The 25,898-nt window shown below is 34.7% G+C and overlaps 1 protein-coding gene across 3 annotated transcripts; it reads left to right on the top strand.

Annotated features, from left to right (window-relative positions):
• Positions 1 to 9,072: 9,072 nt before the first annotated feature.
• Positions 9,073 to 25,233, top strand: LOC131940613 (uridine-cytidine kinase 2-B). Of its 3 annotated transcripts, none has more exons than XM_059299323.1 (8): positions 9,073 to 9,333; positions 17,157 to 17,265; positions 18,078 to 18,237; positions 19,505 to 19,601; positions 22,434 to 22,579; positions 22,776 to 22,873; positions 23,624 to 23,672; positions 24,421 to 25,233. In XM_059299323.1, the coding sequence occupies exons 2-8, from the start codon at positions 17,161 to 17,163 to the stop codon at positions 24,525 to 24,527; spliced, it is 762 nt and encodes a 253-aa protein (XP_059155306.1). In that variant the 5' UTR covers positions 9,073 to 9,333; positions 17,157 to 17,160; the 3' UTR covers positions 24,528 to 25,233. The 3 variants fall into 3 exon arrangements, with proteins under 3 accessions (XP_059155306.1, XP_059155321.1, XP_059155314.1); XM_059299338.1 differs by lacking the exon at positions 9,073 to 9,333 and adding an exon at positions 13,210 to 13,344; XM_059299331.1 differs by lacking the exon at positions 9,073 to 9,333 and adding an exon at positions 16,494 to 16,631.
• Positions 25,234 to 25,898: the final 665 nt, after the last annotated feature.

Here is a 25,898-nt window from a genome sequence, read left to right as displayed (position 1 = left end):
TTAAGCAAACTAAGATAAACAAACAAACGCGCCTCTGTTCAATGTTGCGAGACGCCGCGCCGCCTACGCCGTGTCATAAAAGCTATATAATCACCGCAACACGTCGGCTAAACAAGGTGTTCAAAACTTTCATCAAAAGAATGTTAGAACACCTCCGCCCAACATCACCTTACATTATTAAAGAATAAAGTTTTTCTTACAGCACTTTCTCAGTTTTGAAAAAAAAAGCTAAATTTAAAAATATAAACAACTTTGTTTTATGTTTAGAATTGTGTTTTTAATAAAAAATTTCAAACTTAAATTGATTAAAGAATGTCTATTTGGAAATAATATTTATTATCTAATATTAACATTTTTTGGGCAAACGGCCTTCGGGCAAGTGGCATTCGGGCATTTGTCGCCATTCGGGCAAGTGTCCATTCGGGCATTTGTCCCATTCGGACAAGTGTCCATTCGGGCATTTGTCGCATTCGGGCAAGTGTCCATTCGGGCATTTGTCCCATTCGGGCAAGTGTCCATTCGGGCATTTGTCGCATTCGGGCAAGTGTCCATTCGGGCATTTGTCGCATTCGGGCAAGTGTCCATTCGGGCATTTGTCGCATTCGGGCAAGTGTCCATTCGGGAAATCGGCCTTCGGGCAAACGGCATTCGGGCAAGTGTCTTTCGGGAAAACGTCCGGCTCCCCAACACACCACTGACGCATCTTTTTATGAGGTTTTCATCAAAACCTTACAATCTTGTATTTTAGACGCTTTTTTTTTTTGTTTTCCAGAAGTTAAATTTTAAATTTGAACAATGTCGGCAGTTCATTTCTTGGATTTTTGTTATTGGGGCGCGGGTTTGTCCAAAGGATTTACAAAAATTTAGTTTGATTACATAGGCTTTTCAAAATTAAAATTAATCGTACCGCAGCTTCAGTATTTCTTTACACACCAAAAATCGAAACAAGAATGCACGAAAATTAAATTAATATACTAGTTTTTATAGTAAACAGATTTATTATGCAATTTTAAATATAGAAAGCCGTGTTATATTTTTCTTTCTTAGCTCTTAAATTTTGGCCAAAGAGTATCGCTTTCCACCCACCCGCTCCGACCTAATGCTATTTTACAGTGGATCCAGGCAAGATGTAATGCAATCAAGTAAAAGTATTGGTCTCATATGTTGAAGTAGAGATTATTGTAAGAATCATAAAAATAACTAGTCACGCCTTTTTTTTTTACTTTCTCGTATATACGAAGTATAGAGAAAGTCTTGTAATCGTGCACAAAAAAAAATCGAGATTCTTGCAAATCTCGACGTTTTACTCCTTCCTGAGTCGGAAAAACATAGTTTTGCAATCTTGTCCGTATTTCTGTGTATGTGTGTGTCTGTAAACACGATAACTTGAGTACCGTTACAGCTAGGTTGATGAAAGAATAAGAATATTCGAGGAAGTGTAGGGGAGATCACTCTCGGTTTAATAATTTTACACAATCGCATTTTCAGTGCATTCAAAAGCTATAAACGTTTTTTTATATTTGTTTTATTGTTAGCTACAAACAAATGGGCCACCAGAGTTTCTCCAGGCACGGAGCCGGCGTTAGGGGCCTAGTGCCAATAAAAACATCCGCGTGGGGCCTGCTTTTTTCCATTATATAAAAAGCTCATATATATATATATATATATATATATATATATACTATATATATATATATATATATATATATATTATACAGGCATCCCTTCGGGGGGGGGGGGGGGTCTACCGCCTCTACTTTCTTCGGGGGGGCGGACACTGTTAAAAGTATATATTTTCTATATAAATTATATAAATTTCATTTCGTTCGGGGGGCGGTAAAAAAGAGATGCCTGGAAGAAACTCTGGTCCGCCCCCCCCCCTTGGAAATATCAAGTGTCCGCCCCCGCCCCCCCCCCCCGCCCCCCCCCCCCCGCCCCCCGGAGAAAACAGTCTGGAAGAAACACTGGGCTACTAGGATGACCTGGGCCATGAGATAACATCATGTGCTCGTTCATGAAACAAATGTGATTGTACCATGAAAATGTGTAGCAGAAAAACATCAGTCCAATCTAAAAAAAAATCAGACAACATAGAAGAGGAATCAGACAGGATTCACCTATCATTAGGGGACATACGGGGGGGGGGGGGAGTCCAAAATCCAAAAAAAGATGTGGATGTCTTAGATGGATGGCCCCTTATGGGTTTGAAATCGATGAAACAGTACGATTTTGAGTACTTCTCGATTTATTTCTTAAAAAGCACGGGTCCCTGGATCTCGGGGACCCGTGGACAGTGGCGTGCAGACCTATGTAGATGCCCGGGGCAAACCCAAGCGGAAGATGCCCCATAAATACTTAGATATATATATATATATATATATATAGTATATATATATATATAATATATATAAAGCTTAGTTACAAAAAAAAACAAATAAGTTGTGTTGGACGTTAATATACATAGAAAAGCATTTATTTAAAAAATTGTACTTATCTTAATTAAGATGAAAACGTTGACTACAGCCAGCTAAATCCAAATGGAATGAATGGTTGGAACTTGGGGGGGGGGGGGGGGTTGGAAAGGGGGGAGACAATTGCGGGACGTGTCTTGGTGGGGGGGGGCTGTGATGCACTACAAAAGAGTCTCATCCGGTTTTGTATTACCACCCGGGACCGCAGGGACAAAAACGTTGTCTGTGTTTACAATTAGGGCGTCAGATACGCCTTTATTTATGGGATGTTTCTCTCTTGGCCTGTTTAGGAATTCCTATAGTGTAACTAATACAGGTGAGAGTGTGCATTGAACTAGAGATGTTTCAGATTTTTTCTCTAAACCACTTGGTCAAAACGTCAACTCTTTTAAAGAGATGGGTGATGCTAGATACTCTCTCAAACTATCTTAACCTTGAATATAACAGAAGTGTACCTTGGTTGGCTAAAGCTGCCAGCCCTAAAAAAAAAACACTTCTACATCGGACTGTGTTTAAAAAATCCACTATGCTATGTCAGACCCTCCTAGACTTGGACGCGTTTTCACAAATTTTGACACCCAAGTACGCCTGTCTAGTTCAGATGGGGGATAATCCACTAACGGCTTCCATAGCCTAAAAACCCAGACCGCATCTCACGTTTCATTACATCATTATGGGCTCAATAACTCTATAGATTGCTCTACTATTAACTGAAATAAAACTCGCTCTGTATGTGCCACCCAATTACTTTAAAGAAAGCTCTACTTAGAGTTAAAATACTTTAAGCTTTAACACTACTTAAAGCATGCTCCTCCTATTTGTAAAAATCAATATGGGCGCAATTATTCTGAATGATATCATTACAATGTATCGAAAACAATATGTTGATTCGTATTCTTGAGATTGTCGCTACAGTGTATTCAAAAACAATATGGGCATTCTTATTCTTAAGTATGCTTATATAATGCATGAAAATAAATATATACTAATGGCTGCCAGTGGCGTAGCTACCGTAAAGCTAGAGTAAGCAAGGCATAGGGGCCCAATGCAAATAGGGGCCATTTTCCTTCTTTTAAAAAGTTAAAACTTTTACATTGGAATTTTGATATTTATTTTATATAAATAATAAAAAAAAATGAAATCAAGTTTTTTTTTCTACTGTAGAAATAATTTAATTTCAAAAAGGCCCCAAGTCCTTTCTTAGTGTACAGGCAGTTGGCATTCAGTGTGGGGGAGGGCGGGAGACTAACATTATTTACATTGTTAATTTTTGCATAGGGGCCCGAACATCCTAGCTACGCCACTGAAGGCTGCCCATACAATTTTAACAAAAAAAAAAGTTTGGGCGTTATTACACTACAAATGGCCATATATTTCACCAAAGATGCCCCAAAAATTTATAATAATAATATGGGCATAATTACCCTTTGGATGCCCTTAAAATGGATAATAACGAAGAAGTACATTAAAAAATAGCTTTAGAGATGCCCCCAATGTTAACAACAATGATTGGTGTAATTACTGTTGCATGCCCTTCGAGTGTAATACATGAATATAAGCAAAAAATACTTTCAAGATGCCCCTACAATATATAAAATGAAGATGGGCATACTTACTGTATGGATGCCTTTAAAATGTATTATAAAGTGAAGTGGGCTTATTAGTAAATGCTCATAAAATATATTATAATGAATATACGAATAATTACTTTAAAGATGCCCCTACAGTTTATAAAAATAAATATGATTTAATTACTCGACGGATGTCCTTGAAAATGAGTATAACGAATACGCGCATATTACTTTAAAGATGCCCTTACAGTGCATGGGAATAACTTGGTCACAAGTACTCTAAACGATGCCCCTACACCAGTGGCGGAACTAGAAAAAAAGGGCCACCCCCGCAAAGAAATTTTTTGGGCCCCTATATATATATATATATATATATATATATATATATATATATATATATATATATATATAGAGAGAGAGAGAGAGAGAGAGAGAGAGAGAGAGAGAGAGAGAGAGAGAGAGAGAGACGAAAATATGATATATAGAATACTCATTTCGGGCTTGTTCGAGTTTAAAAAAAAAAAATTAAAAATACTTAGATTTTATTAAAAAGTAAAAACAAGTTACACCACTTCATTTTTGTGACTTCTATTAGATCTAGTCCAGGGGTCGGCAACCTTTGAGTCTTAAGAGCCAAAAGTTACAATTTACAACATTACCCGGATTTTAAGAGCCACTAACATTTTTATGTCAATAGTATATTTGTTTAGGATTATATACATACATATATATATATATATATAAGTATGTCAGAGTACTTGCATTTGTTTGAATTGCTCAAATCTCTCGGTGAAAACCTCCTTCATTTTGCTTATATTAATGCTGAAGTGATTGAATAGTAGCATTGGTTTCATAACGATATTTTTTCAGATTTTTTCGTAATTAAGTAATTTACCGCTCACCATGTATTCAACAAAAAAGTATTTTTTTTCGAAAAAAATCACTTCTTCAAGCAAGACATGGGCTCAGTTTTCCTTTCAGTTTTACACTTAGCTGGTTTAGTTTCTTTGTGATATCCACTGTAAAGTTGAATGTTTCAATTCGGAATGGACAATGTAATAGGAAGTACATTGAGATAGGGAGTAACTAAATATTCTAATATAATAGTCGATGTTTATTGTTTATATCTTATGTTATATCGTTTATTACCGAGTGTTGCAGACTAATAATTTTATGAGTTTTGAAAATAAAATAATTATTAATATTTGTGCATGGAGCTGAAGAGCCGCAACTGGACACCAAAAGAGCCGCATGCGGCTCGCGAGCCGCAGGTTGCCGACCCATCTAGTCAATTTTGAAAATCTTTGTCTTAATACATTTGCTAAAATGCTTCCCTTGAATACCTCGGTCGAAATAATATGAAGCATGAAAGCTGTGTATGTGTAATGGTTTCTCGCCCTATGTTTATTGTTATGTTTTTTTGTATTTATATTATTAGTTTTAAATACATTTCTGTTTTATGCTTGTCATTCATTCTTTATTATGTATTTTTTTTAAATAAAAATTAAGAAAAGTAATTGCTTTTTAATGTGTTTAATGCAAATCTATTAAAAGGTGCTTAAGAGCACACATATTTGACTATTTAAAAAAAGGGAAATAAGTTATGGAAGTGGTTTGAACGTTTGCGTATCTTTCACGCGATGGATTTATTTTCAAAAGAATTTTGCAGACAACAGCATGTTTGATTGTAGGAGAAAGATAACTCGAGATGTTGTCTATAGAATAAAGATAATCAAACAGCAGCTACAGTATTTTTTTTACAAAACATCCATCAAGTCAAAAATGCAAGAAGATTATTTTTTTTAACTGTAAAAAACTTGATTATGGTCGGCTGCGGGCCCCTAAACGTCTCGGGCCCCCCGCAATGCGGGGTCTGGCGGCACTGTAGTTCCGCCCCTGCCCTACACTATACTAAATAAATATCACACACATTTATTAAGGGAATATCATTGACTTCCATAGGACTACCCTTCACTGATGCTCGCTTTTTCTATATAAGTTTTGCTATACGGACAGTGTAATGTTAAATCGAGTGACAGACGATTGATAGTTACAATTTTTTTGAGTGAGATCGGGAAACATATGGAAAGTTACAATGACACCATGACACAACATATCGCAACAATTTTTAAATTACTAAAAAAAAAAAAAAAAAAAAAAAAAAAAAAAAAAAAACAGAATAAAAAAAAATTGTCCACCTCCGCTGGATGCCCCCCAGTGGCGTGCAGACCTATGTAGATGCCCGGGGCAAACTCAAGCGGAAGATGCCCCCCATAAATACATATATATATATATATATATATATATATATATATATATATATAAATATATATATATATATATATATATATATATATATATATATATATATATATATATATATATATATATATATATATATATATAATTTATTTAAAAAATTGTACTTATCTTAATTGAGATGAAAACATTGACTACAGCCAGCTAAATCCAAATGGAGTAAATGGTTGGAACTTGGGGGGGGGGGGGGGTTGGAAAGGGGGGAGACAATTGTGGACGTGTCGTGGTGGGGAGGGGGGGCTGTGATGCACTACAAAAGAGTCTCATCCGGTATTGTATTACCACCCGGGACCGCAGGGACAAAAACGCTGTCCGTGTCTACAATTAGGGCGTCAGACACGCCTTTATTTATGGGATGTTTCTCTCTTGGCCTGTTTAGGAATTCCTATAGTGTAACTAATACAGGTGAGAGTGTGCATTGAACAAGAGATGTTTCAGATTTTTTCTCTAAACCACTTGGTCAAAACGTCAACTCTTTAAAGAGATGGGTGATGCTAGATACTCTCAAAGTATCTGAACCTTGAATATAACAGAAGTGTACCTTGTTTGGCTAAAGCTGCCAGCCCTAAAAAAACAACACTTCTACACAGTGGCGTAGCGAGGTCGGGTGTCACCCGGTGCGGCACTTAATGGTGTCACCCCCCAGAGGCGTCGCGACCCTTCCTGGGGACAAACTTTCAAGTTTCGATTTGCACACCCCCCCCCCCCCCCTCAAACTTTCGATTTGCACCCCCCCCCCTCAAACTTTCGATTTGCACCCCCCCCCCCTCAAACTTTCGATTGATTAGCACCCCCCCCTCAAACTTTCGATTTGCACCCCCCTAAAGTATATATATATATATATTGCTATTTTTTTGCCTTGGTGTCACCCCCCTAAATGGTGTCACCCTGTGCGGTCCGCACCCCCGCCCCCCCCCCTCGCTACGCCCCTGCTTCTACATCGGACTGTGTTTAAAAATCCACTATGCTATGTCAGACCCTTAATTTAGCTGTAAATTAAATTGTTCTTCTGGCTGCCTCTTTAAATTAAGCCATAGGCTATTAACCTCTTTTTTTAGTTGATATTTCAATTTGGAAGGATAAGCCTTTTGATACAAATCATTTAATTTAGCATATTTCGCGGTGTTTTGACTAGCCATTATTTCGCACACTTGAAGTCGCATTGACACTGTAATATTACTGAGTCCAACGTTGATGCTAGTGTGTATTAACGCCCCCCCCCCCTCCTGTCCCACACCTGAACAAGGACAGCGTGCTATGCCCCCCCCCCCCCCTCCCTCCACCTCTCTCCCGTCTCACAACTGAACTGGGATAACACCGCCTACCAAAAATAATGTTAGATTTAATGTGTGGACGTCCACATTGGGCCAACCCCCCCCCCCCCTCCCCCTGTCCACACGCGTCCTCAAAAGTCAATTTTTTTCGGACCCCCCCCCCCTCCCAGTGTGGACGTCATAAATGGATGACCCCTAATTAAGAAGTGTGAGACTTAAGGACAACTTTAGAATGAAGTTAACTCGGCCCGGCCCAGTGTATCAAAACAGTACGGACTTGAAAGTTTGTATTTAACCGTACACAAAAATCCAAATGGCCATGAATAAAGAATATCATTAGAATAAAAAAAAACTAATAGGCTGTGTGCTTAATCAGTCTACGAATGCCGTTACGTCCATCATAATAAATAAGGATGCCCTACAAACATTATGCAATGAATAGAAACATAATAAAGATGCCCGATAGAATATAAAGCGAACAAGGGCATAATTACTGTAGGGATGCCCTTCAGACATTCAATAAAGAATATAAGCATAATAAATATCCGATAATATATAAACGAATATGGGCATAATTGCTATAATTATATAAATACAAACGTGAATACAAGTAAATTACTTTAAAGATGCCCTGATGATATATAAAATGTATGCGGGCATAATTACTGTTTGGATGCCCTTCAAAAGTATTATGATGAATATAAGCAAATTACATTAAAGATGCCCCTACAGTGTGTAAATTATAATCATGGGCTTTAATACTCTATGGATGACCACAAGTGTATAAATGATTATGGGCGTGTTCTCTAAAAGATGCCCCTACAGTGTGTAGATTATAATCATGGGCTTTAATACTCTATGGATGACCACAAGTGTATAAAATGATTATGGGCGTGTTCTCTAAAAGATGCCCCTACCTACACAAGTATCAGATACTCTATTAATTGAAAGACTGCATACAGTTATTCGGGGAATATCAATGACTACTACACCACTACACTTCACCGATGCCCCTTTCTCCCTGAAGGTTGTACGACACGGACAGTACGATGACTATATCAGTGCCATGTGTTGATTGTATATACACATTGCGGTGAATTCGGCAAATTGTGATAATTTGATAATTCTGCCTAGGTAGACAAACCTTAGTAGACATTTAGCTTTCCAAAAAAAAAAAAAAAAAAAAAAAAAAAAAAAAAATTTAAAATTTAAAAAGAAAAATCATTTTTTTTACCCCCTTTGGATGCCCCCTTGATGTGGCTGCCCGGGGCCTGGGCCCCCTCCGCCCCCCCCCCCCTCTGCACGCCACTGATGCCCCCCAGTGGTGGATGCCCGGGGCCTGGGCCCCGTCCGCCCCCCCCCCCCCTCTGCACGCCACTGCCCGTGGACTTTGACCACCTTGGTTACATGGTTGTTACGCCACTGGGTGACACCATTATTTGCAGCACCAAGTTTAGATCTCTTATATGTAATACGTTGAACGGACGGGAAAATAATTTTTCAGGGGCAGAAACGCATCACCAGTGGGGCTTAAAGGGAAACTACTCTAAACAAGATTTTCTTAAGATGGCAGCTGTTTTTTAGATCTAGATCTAGATCTAGACCTTCTAGTTGTTTTTGTGCATCTCAAATATTCTCAAACGATCATCTTTGTTTAAAGTTAATTTTGAGAACATTTTATTGATATCCCTTTTTATGGTAGACTACTTAAATTTTAAATGACTATTAATTAGGACATTATTACTTGACTAGTCAGCATTACATTAGTGAGGAAGTAGATCTAGAAAATCTAGAATCTAGAATAATAATTTAATATTTACTATTTATTTAGGCCTAATAATAATATTATATTGATAATTTTAATGGTAATCTATCGTTTTAGGCGTTTAGGTAAGTAAAATCGCCCGCGCTAGATCTAGTAATGTGAAAAACAGGTGACTCCTTAAATTTTAACAATTATTTCACATTTTGAGGAGGATTTATGTTTTGAAAAATACAAAATTGTCTCATTGTTAAATGAGACAATTTTGTATTTTTCAAAACATAAATTGTTTCATTTAATTATCTGTTTTTAAACAATTCAATTAAAACTTTTCAGTAATAAATGAAGACTAGCGATGTTTCCAACTGATGCAACCATGCTCATTTACTATAGCAGACATCTTGTTTAACTTTTTTTAAATTTTCTCGTATATACGAAGTATAGAGAAAGTATTGTAATCTTGCACAAAAATAACATGAAATTTTGACAGTTTTCACCATTTTACTCCTCAGTCCTTCATCACATCCGGAGTATAGAGGACTTATTTTAATCAGGCAAAAATTATAAATACAAATATATAAACGTTTTGGCGTTTTATGCGTTATCGAGTCGTAAAAACTGGACTTTGCAATTCTGTCCGTATGTCTGTGTGTCTGTCTGTGTGTAAACACGATAACTTGAGTACCGTTACAGCTAGGTTGATGAAATTTCATATATAAGTATTTTATCAAAATCGTAGATCCTGATCAACTAACCGGAAGTGGTACTTTTTCTACTTTGAATTTTTCAAAAGCCCATAAGTTGCGTACTATTTTAGATAGATGCATGAAATTTCACAAGTAAGTAAAAGATCTAATTCTCTACCTTCTGTCGAATTTTGAGTAATTTCCGTTTACCAGAAGTACTAATTTACGCTATTTCCGATTTCTCAAAAAACGCATGTAAATTTATAAAGTACTAATAATATCCCGCACTTTTATACACATTTTATTAGGCGTTCACTTGGTGTGGGATGGAGTGGTCTAGCGGTAGAGAGCTGGACTGCTAACCTGTTAGTCTCGAGTTCGAATCCGAGTTCAAGTCAGTAGACCGTCCCTGAGTCCACCCAACTCTGATGGGTACCTAACTCCTGTTAGGGAAAGTAAAGGCGGCTGGGCATAGTGCTGACTACACTATCTCTTCATATGCCGAGGTCACAGAAACAAGTGAACTCTACTTCACTTGCCCCATAGACCGTCAGGTTTGAAAGGGAAACTTTTCACTTGGTGTGCAATTCTTTTTTTTACGAGATTCTATTCTATTATAAAAAGTTTAAGTAATTAAAAATGGATAACAAATATTGTCTATGTCCTGAGTTACCATCCCTCGTAATTTTATATTAGAATATTTGAGAAAGTTTAGGGGAATCACTCCCGGTTTATTTATAAACTTATAGCGCGAGATTCAGGGGGAAGCCACTCTATTTTACAAATGGCTGCTGTATATAATTTCTGGCCTATATTGATATAGTTAGACATTGATTTTGGTTAATTATTCAATTATCTGTAATATTTGACACAAATATATCACAATATAATACTTCTAGTAAAGCCTTAACAATGAGGCAACTTTGTCGCCAATTACTAGCCTCTGACGATTTTATGTACCATTTTTGTAACTTTCAAAACATAAATCCTCCTAGAAATGTGAAAAAATTACAAAAATTTAATGAGTCACCCTTTTTTCACATTACTAGTCTCGACCGATTGTACGTAAAACAATAGATTACCGTCTAGGTCTCTTAGGTGATCATCATTCATCTTTCTTATTTCTAGATCTAGAAGTAGAATCTACTAACTAAATACTTAGTAAATACTAATCAATATATTCTAGTTACTAGATATAGTCTAGACCTACTAATCTAGTTCTAGTTCTAGATCTAGCTACTAACTTTAACTAACTACTAACTAGCTCAGCTAGAGTTAGTTAGTTAGACTACAATAGACAACTAACTAATAGATCTAAATCCTAGTAACTAGATCTAGTACTTCACAGTAGGCCTACTAAGTACTAAAGTACTAAGTTACTACTAATTAATACAATAATAGTAGTACTAGCAACTAGCACTTGTAATCTAGACTCTCTTTTCCAGACACAAACAAAAAATAAAAATTTGGTGCAAAATTGTGTAGGCTTGTTAACAATTCAGGCACAGGATTGCAGATAATACATGGCAGAAGGTGGGAGAAAGAACGAGCCTAAAGAGCGAACTAAATCAAGCAAAAACACGGCAGCAGAAACAAGCAGCAGCCTCTCAATATAATGAAAAGGCTAAAGAGGTGAAAAGGAAACTAAGAAATGACAAGAGATTGTTTATCAATGAAATGGCAGAGCAGGCCAAAACAGCTGCCAGTAAGGGAGATCTCAAGACGCTCTATGCAACAACCAGAAATTTGAGTGGGAGGAAAACCAATCCCTACAGGTCGGTGAGGAACAAAAATGGTAAACTTCTAACGTCAATTGAAGAACACTTGGCACGATGGAGAGAGCACTTCCAGGAAGTACTAAACAGCCCATTACTACAAGATCCACCAGACCTGAAACCAAGGGAACCCCTTAACATCTAATACCGAGGAAATCACCAGACAGGAAATTCTCAACGCCTTAAATAGTTTGAAGAGTGGCAAGGCATCAGGACCAGATAATATCCCAGCAGAGGCATTAAAACAAGGTGGAGAAGAAGTAGTAAATCGACTTCATAAATTACTTAACTTGTCTGGAACACAGGACACATCCCAACCTATTGGAAGAGGGGCCTCCTTGTGAAGTGCTAAGAACGGTGACTTATCTCAGTGTGGAAAATGGAGGGGTATTACCTTGTTGTCAATCTCAAGTAAAGTCCTTGCCAGAGTAATTTTGGACAGAATGAAATAGGCGGTTGACCTTAAGCTAAGAGAGGAACAAGCAAGTTTTAAGAAGGAAAGATGTTTTACAGATCAGATAGCCACTCCACCATTTCCTTCCATTTCATCTGATCCCCGGCTATTAATTTTGCTGTCTCCAAAGACATCCCTGTTGGCTTCAGTTCTTCGACAAGACTTTGCCTCCAGGTCTGTCTTGGGAGCCCTCTCTTCCACTTTTCCTGGGGGTTCCACTCAAGCGCTTGGCGTGTAACATTTGGGTGAGCCTTTCACAGTGTGTGACCCACCCAGCGCTACTTCTTATTTGTACTGTCATAGGCTTCTGCCTTGCTTTTCTCCATAATTCTGTTAGGCACTTTGTCCTGCCACCTCAATTTCAAAATCTATCTCAGGCATCTATTCATGAAGGTCTGTATCTTTGCTGTGCTTACTTTGGATACTCTCAATGTCTCTGCTCCGTATAGCAAAACTGCTTTGACATTTGAGTTAAGTATCCTAATTTTTGTTGTGTTGGAGGTGGCAGAATTTTTCCATGAGTTGCAGAACTGTGAAAGCGCAGTGTATGTCCTAGCATGTATGTCCTCCTCTGTGCCTCCCAATTTGGTGATGTTGCTGCCAAGGTAGACAAACTCTTGCACATCATTTATCTGTCTTCCATCTATTGTCACTTGGGCCTCCTGGTTGTTGTTAATTCTCATTACTTCTGTCTTTTCTTTGTTGATCTTGAGACCTATGCGCTGAGAGATGGCTCCTAATGCATCAACTTTTTCTTGCGTGTCTTGTAGCCTGTGCGAGAGTAAGACAAGATCATCTGCAAACTATAGATCCTCTTATTTCCCTGTGAGTGTCCACTGTATACCTTTTCCAGAACTGGCATAGGCTGTGCGCATCACCATATTGAGAACCACCAAGGAGAGAAGGGACGACAAAAGACATCCTTGTCTAACACCTGTGTTGACCAGAAACTCTTCAAACAGTTTCCCAGCATGGCTAACTTGGCATGAATATCCATGTAGAGTTACTGGATTATTTCCACTAACTTAGCAGGTACACCATAGTATCTTAACAGATTCCATATTGTTTGCCTATACACACTATCAAAGGCCATCTTAAAGTCAACAAATCAGATGTAAAGTGGGGCATACCATTCTATTGTCTGTTCTACAATAATTCTAAGAGTGGCTATTTGATCTGTACAAGATATTTTCCTTTGTTAAACCTAAAACAAAACTATATGACCTACTTGTCAGATAAGATATTCTTCAATGGCTGAACTAGCCACACATGAATTACAGGCTGCCTAAATATTTTTAATGTTATACTTGTTTGAGAAAAATGTTTTATAAAAAAGTTATTGGTCAAAACACAATGTGCTTACTGCACGTTGAACAATATTAGTGACAAAGCAAAGAAATTACTAAATAGCTGAAAATCCGATCATTTAAAATAACACAGGCTACCAATACCTATTAGAAAAACCAAACTATATACATTATGAGTCAACACAACACCTTATAAAAGGCACACAATATTGAGAGACTTAAATGATTCCGTTTAAAACCTGGCTGTTCAATGGTATTTATGTTGTTTTTTAAAGTAAATTGTATTAGTTTTGACCGAGAAAATTGTACAAATTTCATAAATTATGTCATGATAAGTAGATCGACAGATCTATATCATATTTGAATGAAATTGTTCATTTCTTCATACTCTAAAATTGGGAGATGACACTATTAGTGTTGTGTACTTTCCGTAGTTTAAACATGTGTGACATCATTGTTCTTTGCGTGCTTGTCACCACATTAAACACTTTTTATGCTATTTTTCTTTGAAAGCAGATTTGTACTATGACTAATTATACAGGTAAAAAAAATCAAAATAGCTGATGTTGGTCTAGATCATAGGTTCCCAAACTGGGGGTCGCGAAGGGCTTTCTGGTGGGTCGCCAACTGGTAGACTAAACTCTAGCAATGAATAAAAAACATAAATAATTAGAAAAATATTTGAAATTCGGCATTACTAACATCACTGGAAATGGAATAGAGAATAAACAATTTGTACTGTGTAAAGTTGCTCTTAATCAGGAGTCTATGAAAACTTCCAAACGTCACTTTGAGACGAGTCATTCGGAACACACCAAAAAAGATATGCAGTTCTTTTGTCGGCATGAAGCTAGTTGCAATCGTCAGAGACTTGATCGAACATAACATTTCACCAAGAAAACACAGCATCATATGAAGTAGAATTAGAAATTGCCAAACAAAAAACCTATCACACAAAGGAGAAAATCTCATCAAACCATGTATGCTGAAGATGGTAAAATTAATTCTTGGGGTTTCCTGTGCAGTAAAGATGCAACAAATATCTCTAATAATACTATGCAGCGGCTTATGTTAAAAGACAAATTTAGAATGAAATCAAGCTTTCACCATTGTTTGATTTTCAAGTTGACGAATCGACAGTTGTGAGTTCGTGTTCGCAGTTGCTTGTCTTTGTGAAATATATTCATTCAGATGTTAGCAAATAAGAGTTCATGTTTTGTGAAGATATCATGGAGAAAATAAATACGTTTTTTGAAACTGGAGGATTAAAATGGGAAAACGGCTGTGGGGTTTGTACGGATGGTGCGTCATGTTTGGGTCAAAATGGGGGTTTCAGAAAAAAGTAAAAGGTAAAAGATTTAGCTCCCTAATGAAGGGGGATCCACTGCATGATTCACATATGCCCTGGCAAACAAGACTTATCCGACTCCATTGCTAATAAAAGTCGTAAATCATATTAAATCTGGAGCCTTAAACACCTTTCCATTTCAAGAACTGTGCAAAGACATGAATAAATATCACGAGGTTCTACACTTTAGTACGCTGGCTGTCAATAGGAAATGTCAATCGTGTTTTTTAATTGAAAGATGAAATCAAGATGTTCTTGGAAGTGCAAGGAAACAAGACCTTTTGATATACTTTAACGACATGGTGTGGTTAGAGAGTGTATCATACCTAGCAGATATATTCGAACATCAACGCAAGCTTAACCTAATAAAGGAACGAATATTATCTCTTTTCATGATAATCTCTTGGCATTTTTATCAAGGCTGCAAAATTGACGAGGAAAAATAAATATTTGAAATACTGCCATGTTTGAGAAACTCTGTAGTGTGGTGTGATTGATACAATTTTTAAAGGATTCTGTGTATCTTGAATCTCTTGACAACAAACTGCGGCGTTATTTCCCCGAGCTGAAAGAAGAAGAATCTGCATTGTCACCCATTCTTTGCTTTCCTTGATGTTACCAGCATTGCTGATGAATAACAAGAGGAATTCTTAAATTTGCAAAATTTAATTGTTAATGCTAGTTAATGCTTGTTAATAGCATGTAATTTTGCTCATCGTATAAAACAGTTATCAAGAATAATTGATATTGAAAGTCTACTAGAAAATATTAATTTAGTGCTTATTATTTTCTTTACTAATTTCGACTTGTTAATTATATGGGGGTCGCGGGTCACTTACGTTTTATGAAAAGGGGTCGCCACTCGAAAAGGTTGGGAACCACTGGTCTAGATCTTAATAAATTCATAAAAAATGTATTTGTAAAATGTAATCAGTTACTTGATAATAACACAATTACAAGTGGTTTATTAAACTGATTTTGTATAATTTTGTATAATTATTTGAGCAAAGGCAAGTATCTATCTATATATATAATTCTCTTCTGGGAGCCGTTAGAAAACAAGCTGCAAGCGCCTCCTTGCAGTCCCCTCTCTTTCTCTCTATCACTACCACCCACACCCCACCCCCACATTGTCTGGTGAGCTGTTGTCACACTAAATGTTTACAAAGCTAAATGTTTACAAATTGTAGAGCCGGGTTTCTATTAGGGGCAGATAATTTAGTTCGATTTTAAACTTACAGGAGGTAACTAAGAAATAACTAAGAGGAGGCTGCTTTCACGGGGGGGGGGGGTGTAGGGTCGGGGTTAGGGGAAATGGGGGGGGGGGGGGTTAGTGTTTTAAAGCAAATATTTTCAGTGGCAGCATTGGTACTGTCGAATTCACAAATTATGAATTACTAAAAAGTAGAAAATAAAACAATTAAATAGCGGGGTATGATACGCTGCGGGTCGGCTCGTTTATCTTTAAAATAAAATGAATTTAGAGCATTTACTGTTTTAAAAAAGAATTGTAAGTTTTTTTTTAGGCAGAAATGAAAGGAAAAAGTGACTGCACCAAGCTATTGCTGAGCTTCAATAGATTGTGAAAATATGGTAGATTTATAAAATATATATCCAGTGAAATTTTTATGGAGTGTACTTGATGACTTTCCCAAAGTTTCAAGGTGATTGGATAAAAGGTGGTGTAATTCATAAAGGATAAAAACTACAGTTTCCTAATTCAGTTTAGTCATCCATTGTAGAACTTTACTGTATCACTAGCATAGCATAGTCATAGTCCTCATGTAGTCGTAGTTGGCCCTGCACCTCCTCACTGATACAGAAAAAATTTTACTGCAAAAAAATTAGAACAACTAATAACTCAGTGAATTTACTTCATCTAAGTTGTAAAACATAACAAAAATATGATTGAAAAAGCAGTTTTAAAACACTAAAACATTAGTAGTTTATTTATAAATGATATTCTCTAGAAAACTTTCTTAATATACCTACTACTGTTTTGTTGTTAAAATAAGTTGAAACTAAGGTAACGGAGCTATGTGTTTGTAGCAGGTGTCAGTTTGTTAACACTACTGCATTAAAAAATACATAATTCAGGAAGAAAATCATAACTTATTTAAAATAGGATAGGGAGCATGTTATTTTTTTCAGATAACTATTAATAACAAATGTGTTATGTTTTTCTCCAGCCAAATGGCCTACCCTGTGTTTGGTAATGGAAAAGACAATTTGAATGTCCTTGATAAATTTCCAAGACCTTTTCTCATTGGAGTAGCTGGTGGTACAGCTTCAGGAAAAGTAGCCTATTTCTCATTGTGTTATTTATATATATACACACTTATATTTATACATACATATATATATACATATATATAAATATATATACATACATATATATAATATAAAGCCTATACATATAAGCTATATATATTGATATATATGCTATTTATATATATATGCTATATATATATATATATATATATATATATATATATATATATATATATATATATATATATATGTGTGTGTGTGTGTGTGATATATATATATATGATATATATAAGATATATATTATATATGTATGATATATATTTTTATAATAATAAAATAATAATTTTTTAATAATAATAATGATTTAATAATTGTTTTTGTTTTTAGTACTGAAGAAAATTATAGTTTTTCATGGTAAAGAAATTTTGATAACAATCCGTGACTTAACTATATAATTCAGGAAATGTAACAACTACCCTGATCTCATCAAAATTGCAGATACTATATAATTTTGTCACTAGATAGCATGCATTATTTCAGCTGTAATATGGTTTTAAAATATTTGGAGGAAACCAGTGCATCTTTGAGCTAGTTTAAAAAAATATTGATGACAGCCCCTGTATTTTAATGTTCATATATAAATGCATAATAAGGTTGACAAATGTGTGTATAAAGGTTTGATTATTAGATTTGGTTTAATAGGATTAAACAGGTAAAAAGACATAAAAGAGTGAGATATACACTCATATTTGGATTTTATATAATCATGTTTTAGTTTTGAATAAATGTTTTTGGTATAATAATGAAATTGATATTTTCAATTTGCTTTTCTTAAAAAGAGCACAGTATGTGCAAAGATAATGGAACAGCTGGGCCAACAATCTGTATTGGAACATAACAGAAGAGTTACTATCATTAGCCAAGACAGCTTTTACCGTGACCTCACTCTTGAAGAACACAAAAAGGCTAATAAAGGCGGTTATAACTTTGATCATCCAGGTATCTGCAGCATTTCATTTTTGATTTTTCGAATAAAACATAGTTGTGTGGACTTTGTATTTTACTTTTTTGTATTGTATGCAATGTTTAACAATATTAAGAAGTACACATTAATTGTGTAATGTTAACTGTTACCTACTTATCCTTCTTAATTTAATAGATATCAGACATTGAAATAATGCTTTCTTCACTCTATCCAGCCTTCTTAACTTAATAGATATCAGACATTGAAATAATGCTTTCTTCACTCTATCCATCCTTCTTAACTTAATAGATATCAGACATTGAAATAATGCTTTCTTCACTCTATCCTTTATATTTACAGCTCTCATTGAGCAATACTGTAATATGGGTTGACCAAGGTCCATTTGAAGAAAAAAAATTTTTTTTATTGTTTTTCAACTTTACAATAGCTTTATTCCATTATAACTAGATAATAGCCTACTTTTGAAATATACATATGTATATATATGTATACATATATATGTATGTGTATATATATGTATATATATCTTTATATAATTCTCTATGTCGCCCAACCATTCGGGACACAACCACGTATACGTACGCAGATCCGCCCCCTCCCTAGCTCTCCAATCATGAGCAACAGACTTATCGCTATCACCCGCACCCTCACCAGTCTGGTAGAGCTGGGTTGAATTAGTAACGACTATTTGGGGAAGATAATTTAGTTTTTAAATAAATTAATTGAAACTAAGGGGAGGTGATAACATGTTCTGCTTGATATTTTCATTGTCGTCTGTAAACTGTCGTCACCGATGGCTGCTTTTGCGGCAGGGGGGGGGGGAATAATCGCCCTTCTTGAGCTAGTGTTTTAAAGCAAAATATTTTCAGTCACAGCATTGGTAGTGTTGAATTCACAAATTATGAATTACTGAAATGTAGAAAATAAAACAACTAAATAGCTGCGTATACTGCGGTAGGGTCATATATATATATATATATATATATATATATATATATATATATATATATACATATGAGTGCCAAGATATATAAGATTTTTTAGATTCGAGTGAGCGAGCTAAACTTTGTTTTGACATACGAGCAAAATTTAAGATATGTGAAAACTGATAAGCATAACAGAATCACCCCATATTGAAATTATCTCGTGTATGCATTGAACCCTATGCACTAAACCATAAAGATAAGAGTTAGTACATTGCCTTTTGTACACTTTATTGTTTACGTTTTTATATTCCTACATAGCTTGTTTAGTATATCTATTCAAAATTTTTATTTTAAGATGCTTTTGATTTTGAACTTATGCACAAGACATTAATGGATGTTAAGGCCGGCAAAAGAGTAGAGTTACCAACATGGGATTACGTAGCACATAAGAGGTAAATTTGGAAGTCTTTATTTCATTATTCATCAGCTTTAATATTATCCTAATATATAATAGCCCATGTGCGCACTTCTCTCTCTTTGTCCACAAAATATTTTCGCTGGATATCAAATCAGAATCGGCAGCGATATATCAAGAACTTGATACAGACTTTTGTTGAAAATAATATGTTAGATGTTTTAAATGTATAACCACAATTTTATTTAAAGAAGAAAAATAAAATTTAAAGGCGTATTCGAATGTAGAAAAACAGTTTCAATTATGCAACAGGAAAAGCGTTTGTAGTTGTGAAAAAGATTGCATAAAACAGTGACGTCACTAACGTTTATACATTAACTAATGACGTCATCTGCCGTGTTTAGAATAAAAAGAAATGAACTATTTCATTCCAATATTATTTAGATCTACCTACGCTATAAAATTTACACAATGCAATTTTGCTCGGGCTAAACGTAAAAAAAAATTCCTATTAGGATTCTAAATCTAGATATTCTAGATCTAGATATTCTAGATCATCTAGATCTAGAGATTCTAGATCTAGATGATCTAGATCTACGGAGAAACTAGACTTACACAGATGTAGACCCTACCTAGATCTAGAATCTGTTCAAATAATACATTTCTATACTAAAGTATTTCAGGCCTTAATTACTTTATTGAAATCTTTGTTTATCTATGCAATTTGCTAATCTCTATAATATATAAAGCAAAGTTGTCGGGTGTTCCCAACGCCGCAGGCCCTTCAAATTTGACAGGATCTTCTCTTGGGGCGACAGAACACGGGGGCCGGTTGGCCGAAAAGTCTACGATGAGGGGCTCAAAACTGACCTCGACTGACCGGTGCATTATATGAGCTATAATGAGCTATAAATCGAATAAAAATGTCCACGTAGGAACCTCTTCATAACTCCTGAGGTCGTAGACCGACCCTCGGGTGAATTAATTAAGCATTCAAATTCTCAATGTTTTCGAAAGCCTAAGCGAAGCTGGGCAGCATGCCTAGTATTTAAATGGGCAGAGCTGTTAGTTACATAATTTAGGCCTACCTGTTTTATAAAGATTTTATCTACAAAAACTTTTCTCTTAAAAACTAATCATTAAAACATATAAATAAATGCTGCCCTTTTTTGTGTTAGCTTTGTTTGTGGTTTTTTTTTGCTAGTGATAACTGATTTTAAAAAGGTGTAATAGAAAGAAAATGTAAGAGTTAAATGAATTTTGTGTTTATCCAACTATCAAGTTTTGTGTTCAGAAATGAAATCGAAGAAATACATTTATAATTTTCAATGTAGGTGGAGACAAAAACTAGCTAGTGTTCCTTATGGGACAGATAAAGCTTCAATTTATTAATCTACCATCATTTGCCATAGTATCTCTACCATTTGATGATATTCCAGAGACTTGTATTGTCCTTTAACCAGCATTGCTAAAGCTAATGATGTAATTTAGTTCTTTGAAACTAATTATGTCCAGGAGGAACAGAACTCCAGTTTCTTATTATCCACTTAATTACTACACTTATGGTCAGTGTTTAGTACCATTCCAATGGGGATTCCTTGCACTCAAAACAACATTGAAGTCTAGCAAAAAAGATGATAGAATGTAGTTTGAGCAACACTTTGGAGCCAACTAAGTTACCAAATGATCTCTAAAAAAATAGCATTGATTACAGGATGTCTTTACAAAAAAGTTTATTGAAGAATGAATAGCAACAATTATAACTTGTTTCACCAATTCCTCCAAAAAAAAAAATAGATCACCTTTGAAGTAATTTTCATCATGTTGATTTAAAATTTAGTCAACATTTTGTCTAATATTTATTCAAGGAATAGATGTTTTTTTTTAATAACACAGGATTCCTAGAAAGTGTGGAATTGAATTTTAAAAAGTTTATTTCAGATTTTAAATTATTTAAAAATAATTTGAAACTGAAGTTTAAAAAAACCCACCAAAGCTTATCTGTAGTTTAGTGTCCTAGTGTGATGACATTTCACAAATCTGTTTTCAGAAGAGAGTTGGGGTAATGGCCCCACTTTTATGCAAATGGTACAGCAAACTATTTTAAAGGAAGGAAAGCTTAGATTTTTTTTTAATTTGAAAATTAATTGAAAAATAAGGGAAACTCACAGTTAATTCATCAGCTATGCAGTACTGATAAAGTTGATAATAGTACTGTCCATCCAAGTAGATTAATATTTTTGCTAGTTTTAAGTCATCTCCTCCACTGGCATCTCCCAAGGCTTTCTTTAAGTTTTATTTAGGGTTAAGCCTTAAGCAAAAAAAAATCTTTTTTCCATTTTTAACACAAAAGTAATTTCAAAATCGCTATATTCACTAATCACTAGGGTTCCTTTCAGACATTTCTCTTACTCATCACTGATTCCTCTAGTTCCAGACTACCTTAAGACATTACCCCAACATTCCGTTTGATGGTGTTAGGATGCAAATGGTTTGAGATGACTTTGATAACTCCATCGAATGTCCTCCCAACTTTTCTATGCATCCAGTCGCTTCCTATACACCCCAATTCCCTACGTCTCTTTGAAACTACTGCAACTTACTACTCTTCCTAGATGACCATGTGCAGGTGTGGACCTCTCTCTTCTTCCTCTGTCTTTGTTCAGATTACTTGCTCTTCAGTAACACTTCATTTTCTTGGGCCACTCATTGGTAAACCATATGAATTGGTATGATGCAAACAATAAAGATGAAGGTTAATCACTGTGAATATAAACGAACAAATTTTTAAAAAATATGTTTCATTAAATTTAAATATTTAAATATTCATTGTTACTATTCATACATATTTTTATTTTACACATTATAGAAATTCGGAAGGAACAACTGTAATCCATTGTGCTGATGTAGTACTTTTTGAGGGTATTTTAGTATTCTACTTCCCAGAAATAAGAGATTTATTCAATATGAGACTATTTGTGGATACAGATCCTGATACTCGATTATCAAGAAGAGGTATGAAGTAAATTCTATTGTAAAATCTTCTAGGCTTTAACTCTGATTTGTCACATATCTGTTGTAGTTGCTGTTTGATTACTCACCGAGAAACTGCAGTAGTTAATACAGCCCTGATTTAATCTATTGGTATGTCTTATTAGTTAACTAATGGTTTCTTAAGACAAAAATGAAAATGAACTTTGTTTCTTATCAGTTTTACGGGACATTGAAGAGAGGGGCAGAGAGCTTGAACAGATTCTGAATCAGTACATGACTCTAGTCAAACCAGCCTTTGAGGAATTCTGTCTTCCAGTAAGCAATAATCTTATAACAAGCTTTTTTGTGGGTCACCTTTTGTGACACAGTTTTGACCAATTTCTAATTTTCTTTCAGCTAAAGTTCATTTCCAATGAAAATTCAAGACTATCTCATTGTCATTCTAATTACAAATTACATTTTAATCAATAAAAACCAGTTTAACCATTGCTAATTTCAATCTCAAAGAAAATAACTAGGCAATAGCAATCACTTAACAAGTAAGCTGGTGTTCAAGATAAATGTTGCACATCTATTTAGATAAACAAGTTGGTGAAGAGCAAAACTTCTATCATTAAATTTAGTTCAGTCACAACAATTTGTAAGATACCCTTTTTTTGTACAGAGCCATTTTGTAAATGGTCAATGCCTAACTTCAAAATTTAAAAAAATGCCCAGAATCCATTTTGGTCTGTGGTAATTTACATTTTGCATAATTAACTTTATAGACAGTATTGTGTAATGGAGTCAGTTATCTCTTAACTTTACCGTGCAATGCCATGATTTTAACACCCCTAATGAACTCAACTTTGTCTTTTCATTAGTTCACTTATAATTTTTTCCCACTTCGTAGCTTATCTATTTTGTTTCAAAGTTATTTAAGTTAATGAATGAACAAAATAATTCAATTAAAATTTTCATGGAATTTTATGTAAAGCAGGTGTGGTTACTGTGACATACCAAACAATCTCATCATCATAGAGAATGAGTTTAATACCTTCGTTTTATTTTGTTTCTTTGAAATAGACCAAGAAATATGCAGATGTAATAATACCCAGAGGAGCAGATAATGTTGGTAAGATGTTTTTTCCTTTCATGATAGCCTCAAAAAGTTACCTTTTCACTGTCACTCTTTTTGTTTTTCTGCCGTTATCTTAATCATAGCTTACACAAGCGTATACAATTCAAATACTTTTGGTGTCAAGGTCAGTATAAAATGAGTAAAAAAGAAAAAAGTCTCAACTGTAGTCATGGTTATAATGCTTTTATTTTCCCCTGTAAAATTATGGTCATCAACAATGTTCACTTAGTAGCTGTCAACATTCTGCCCAGTGATTTTGTAAAATATATATAAAAACCTTTCAAAGCATACACCACACAAAATATGTTATACGCTAGAATTTTGCTCCTTAAACTTATAGGGAATTGTGGTATTACTTCTTACCACACACTTGATTTTTGCTGCAAATAGACTGAATAAATTTAAACAACCAGTACTTTGCGACCCCTGGTACTAATAAGTAGGCTTATATTTTGTACCAAGATTAGGCGGTTCAGATGCACTAGTGACTCAAAGGGTTTGGGGCACACAGTTGAGTGACGTACAGTTTACAAGCTTGCAGGAGAAATCAGCCTTGCTACTTTTTGTCTCTGGCAGTGTTTTCATTTGCTGATAAATTCTGATTCATTCCATCAAATGAAGTGTCTTTTTTTAATTTATACTCCCACTACATTATATATTTTTATGTATAATTTTCACAGAATTTGTAACTGTTTAAGTGTAACACAACATTTTTAATAATCAAACATTTTTATTTTTACAGTGGCTATTGATTTGATAGTTCAACATATTCAAGAACTTATGCGTCCCAATAGGACTAGTCGTAGACAGAGAAACAACTCTGATTCACTTGTAGGAAGACCACATTGATACCTTAAATATAAAGAAACCTATTTTGTAAATAATGAGCAAAGATTTTAATCTTTGTAATAGATCAGTAACAATATTAGTATTTCTAGTTTTAATAGGCACTTGCCATCCCAATGCATCACCATTAACTGTGTGAACTCGATTAATTTAAGTTATAATTGCTAGCTTTTAAAACATGTATTAACAGTATTAGGTAACAAGTACTAGTTTTAGCTGTATTTTTAAAGATATAAAATTTAGTATAGGCTAGAACTGGTTAGCCAAAAGAAATAATCTAATCTCAAATAAATCATTATTTTTTATGTATACCACTAATACTCTATGTCATTTGTTTTTTTTTTGTCTGAATTCTAATCAAAATCAGTTTTTCAATTTTAAATCAGATTATAAGCTTAGTTATACATATGAATTGAGGAAGATCTATTAAAAGTTATACATATGAATTGATAAAAGTTATACATATGTATTGAGGAAGATCTATTAAAAGTTATACATATGAATTGAGGAAGATCTATTAAAAGCTATACATATGAATTGAGGAAGATCTATTGAAAGTTCTACATATGAATTGAGGAAGATCTATTAAAAACAGCAGGAAAGTCCACTTACTGACGTCACATACCTGGGGTGATACAACTTTGTGATTTGTATTTGAAATAGGGGCTATGTAGCTATTTTGCATTTAATAAAGATTTTAAAAATGTTATTCTTTAACTTAATTTATTATTAGAATTATAGGGTGAGAATCTTAAGTGCTTACAAATGAGACTTCAATTTGGGATGCCCTTAAATTCAAAGAAAATATATTGCATTTTATATTAAGTTGTGTGATAGAAGATTGGCTGTAAGTTTATTTAGATATGTGTGAATAATTTTTTTTTATTGTTTTCTATTTTCAAGTAACCTGCATTTCCATAATCCTACAACTGTGTGTAAGCCACTCTTAAACCAATAATTCCTGTTTAATGTACTAGTCCTTTTCTTAAATTTAATCTCATCTTTGAGGCATAAGGTATGTAGACATTTGTGAATGTAAATAAATAAAACAGAAAAATTGGTGGGGGGGGGGGTGTAAACAATTGGCTAGTCCTGAAACTGCTTGTAACACTTAGATAGGCCTACCCTACACAAACTTAATAGATACATTTTCTTCTCATTATGAACTATCTTGTGAATATATTTGTTTGCTTGATTTATGTTCCTCTTCTGAGTTGTATTCATATTTTAAAATTAAATAAACCTTCATAAATTAATTTGGATAAAATTAAAATTTAGAAATTTAAATATTTTTTGTCTCCATTTATTTAGAACACACATCAGCCAAGGGCGGATTAAGTTAGAGCAGAAATTTTTAGCCCCCCTTCCCCCCCC

This window comes from Physella acuta, unplaced genomic scaffold, assembly GCF_028476545.2.
Source record: "Physella acuta isolate Inbredline_101_S28 unplaced genomic scaffold, ASM2847654v3 ptg000022l, whole genome shotgun sequence".
Classification (NCBI taxonomy): Eukaryota; Metazoa; Mollusca; class Gastropoda; family Physidae; genus Physella; species Physella acuta.
Note: the sequence above shows the minus strand (reverse complement) of the source record. Positions and strands in the feature narration are given on the sequence as shown.

Coding starts and splice junctions, on each gene's coding strand:
- LOC131940613 (XM_059299323.1), top strand. CDS start 17,161: ATGGCCTACCCTGTGTTTGGTAATGGAAAAGACAATTTGAATGTCCTT. Junction 17,266..18,077: donor GTGGTACAGCTTCAGGAAAA/GTAGCCTATTTC, acceptor TTTCTTAAAAAG/AGCACAGTATGTGCAAAGAT. Junction 23,673..24,420: donor CAGAGGAGCAGATAATGTTG/GTAAGATGTTTT, acceptor TTATTTTTACAG/TGGCTATTGATTTGATAGTT.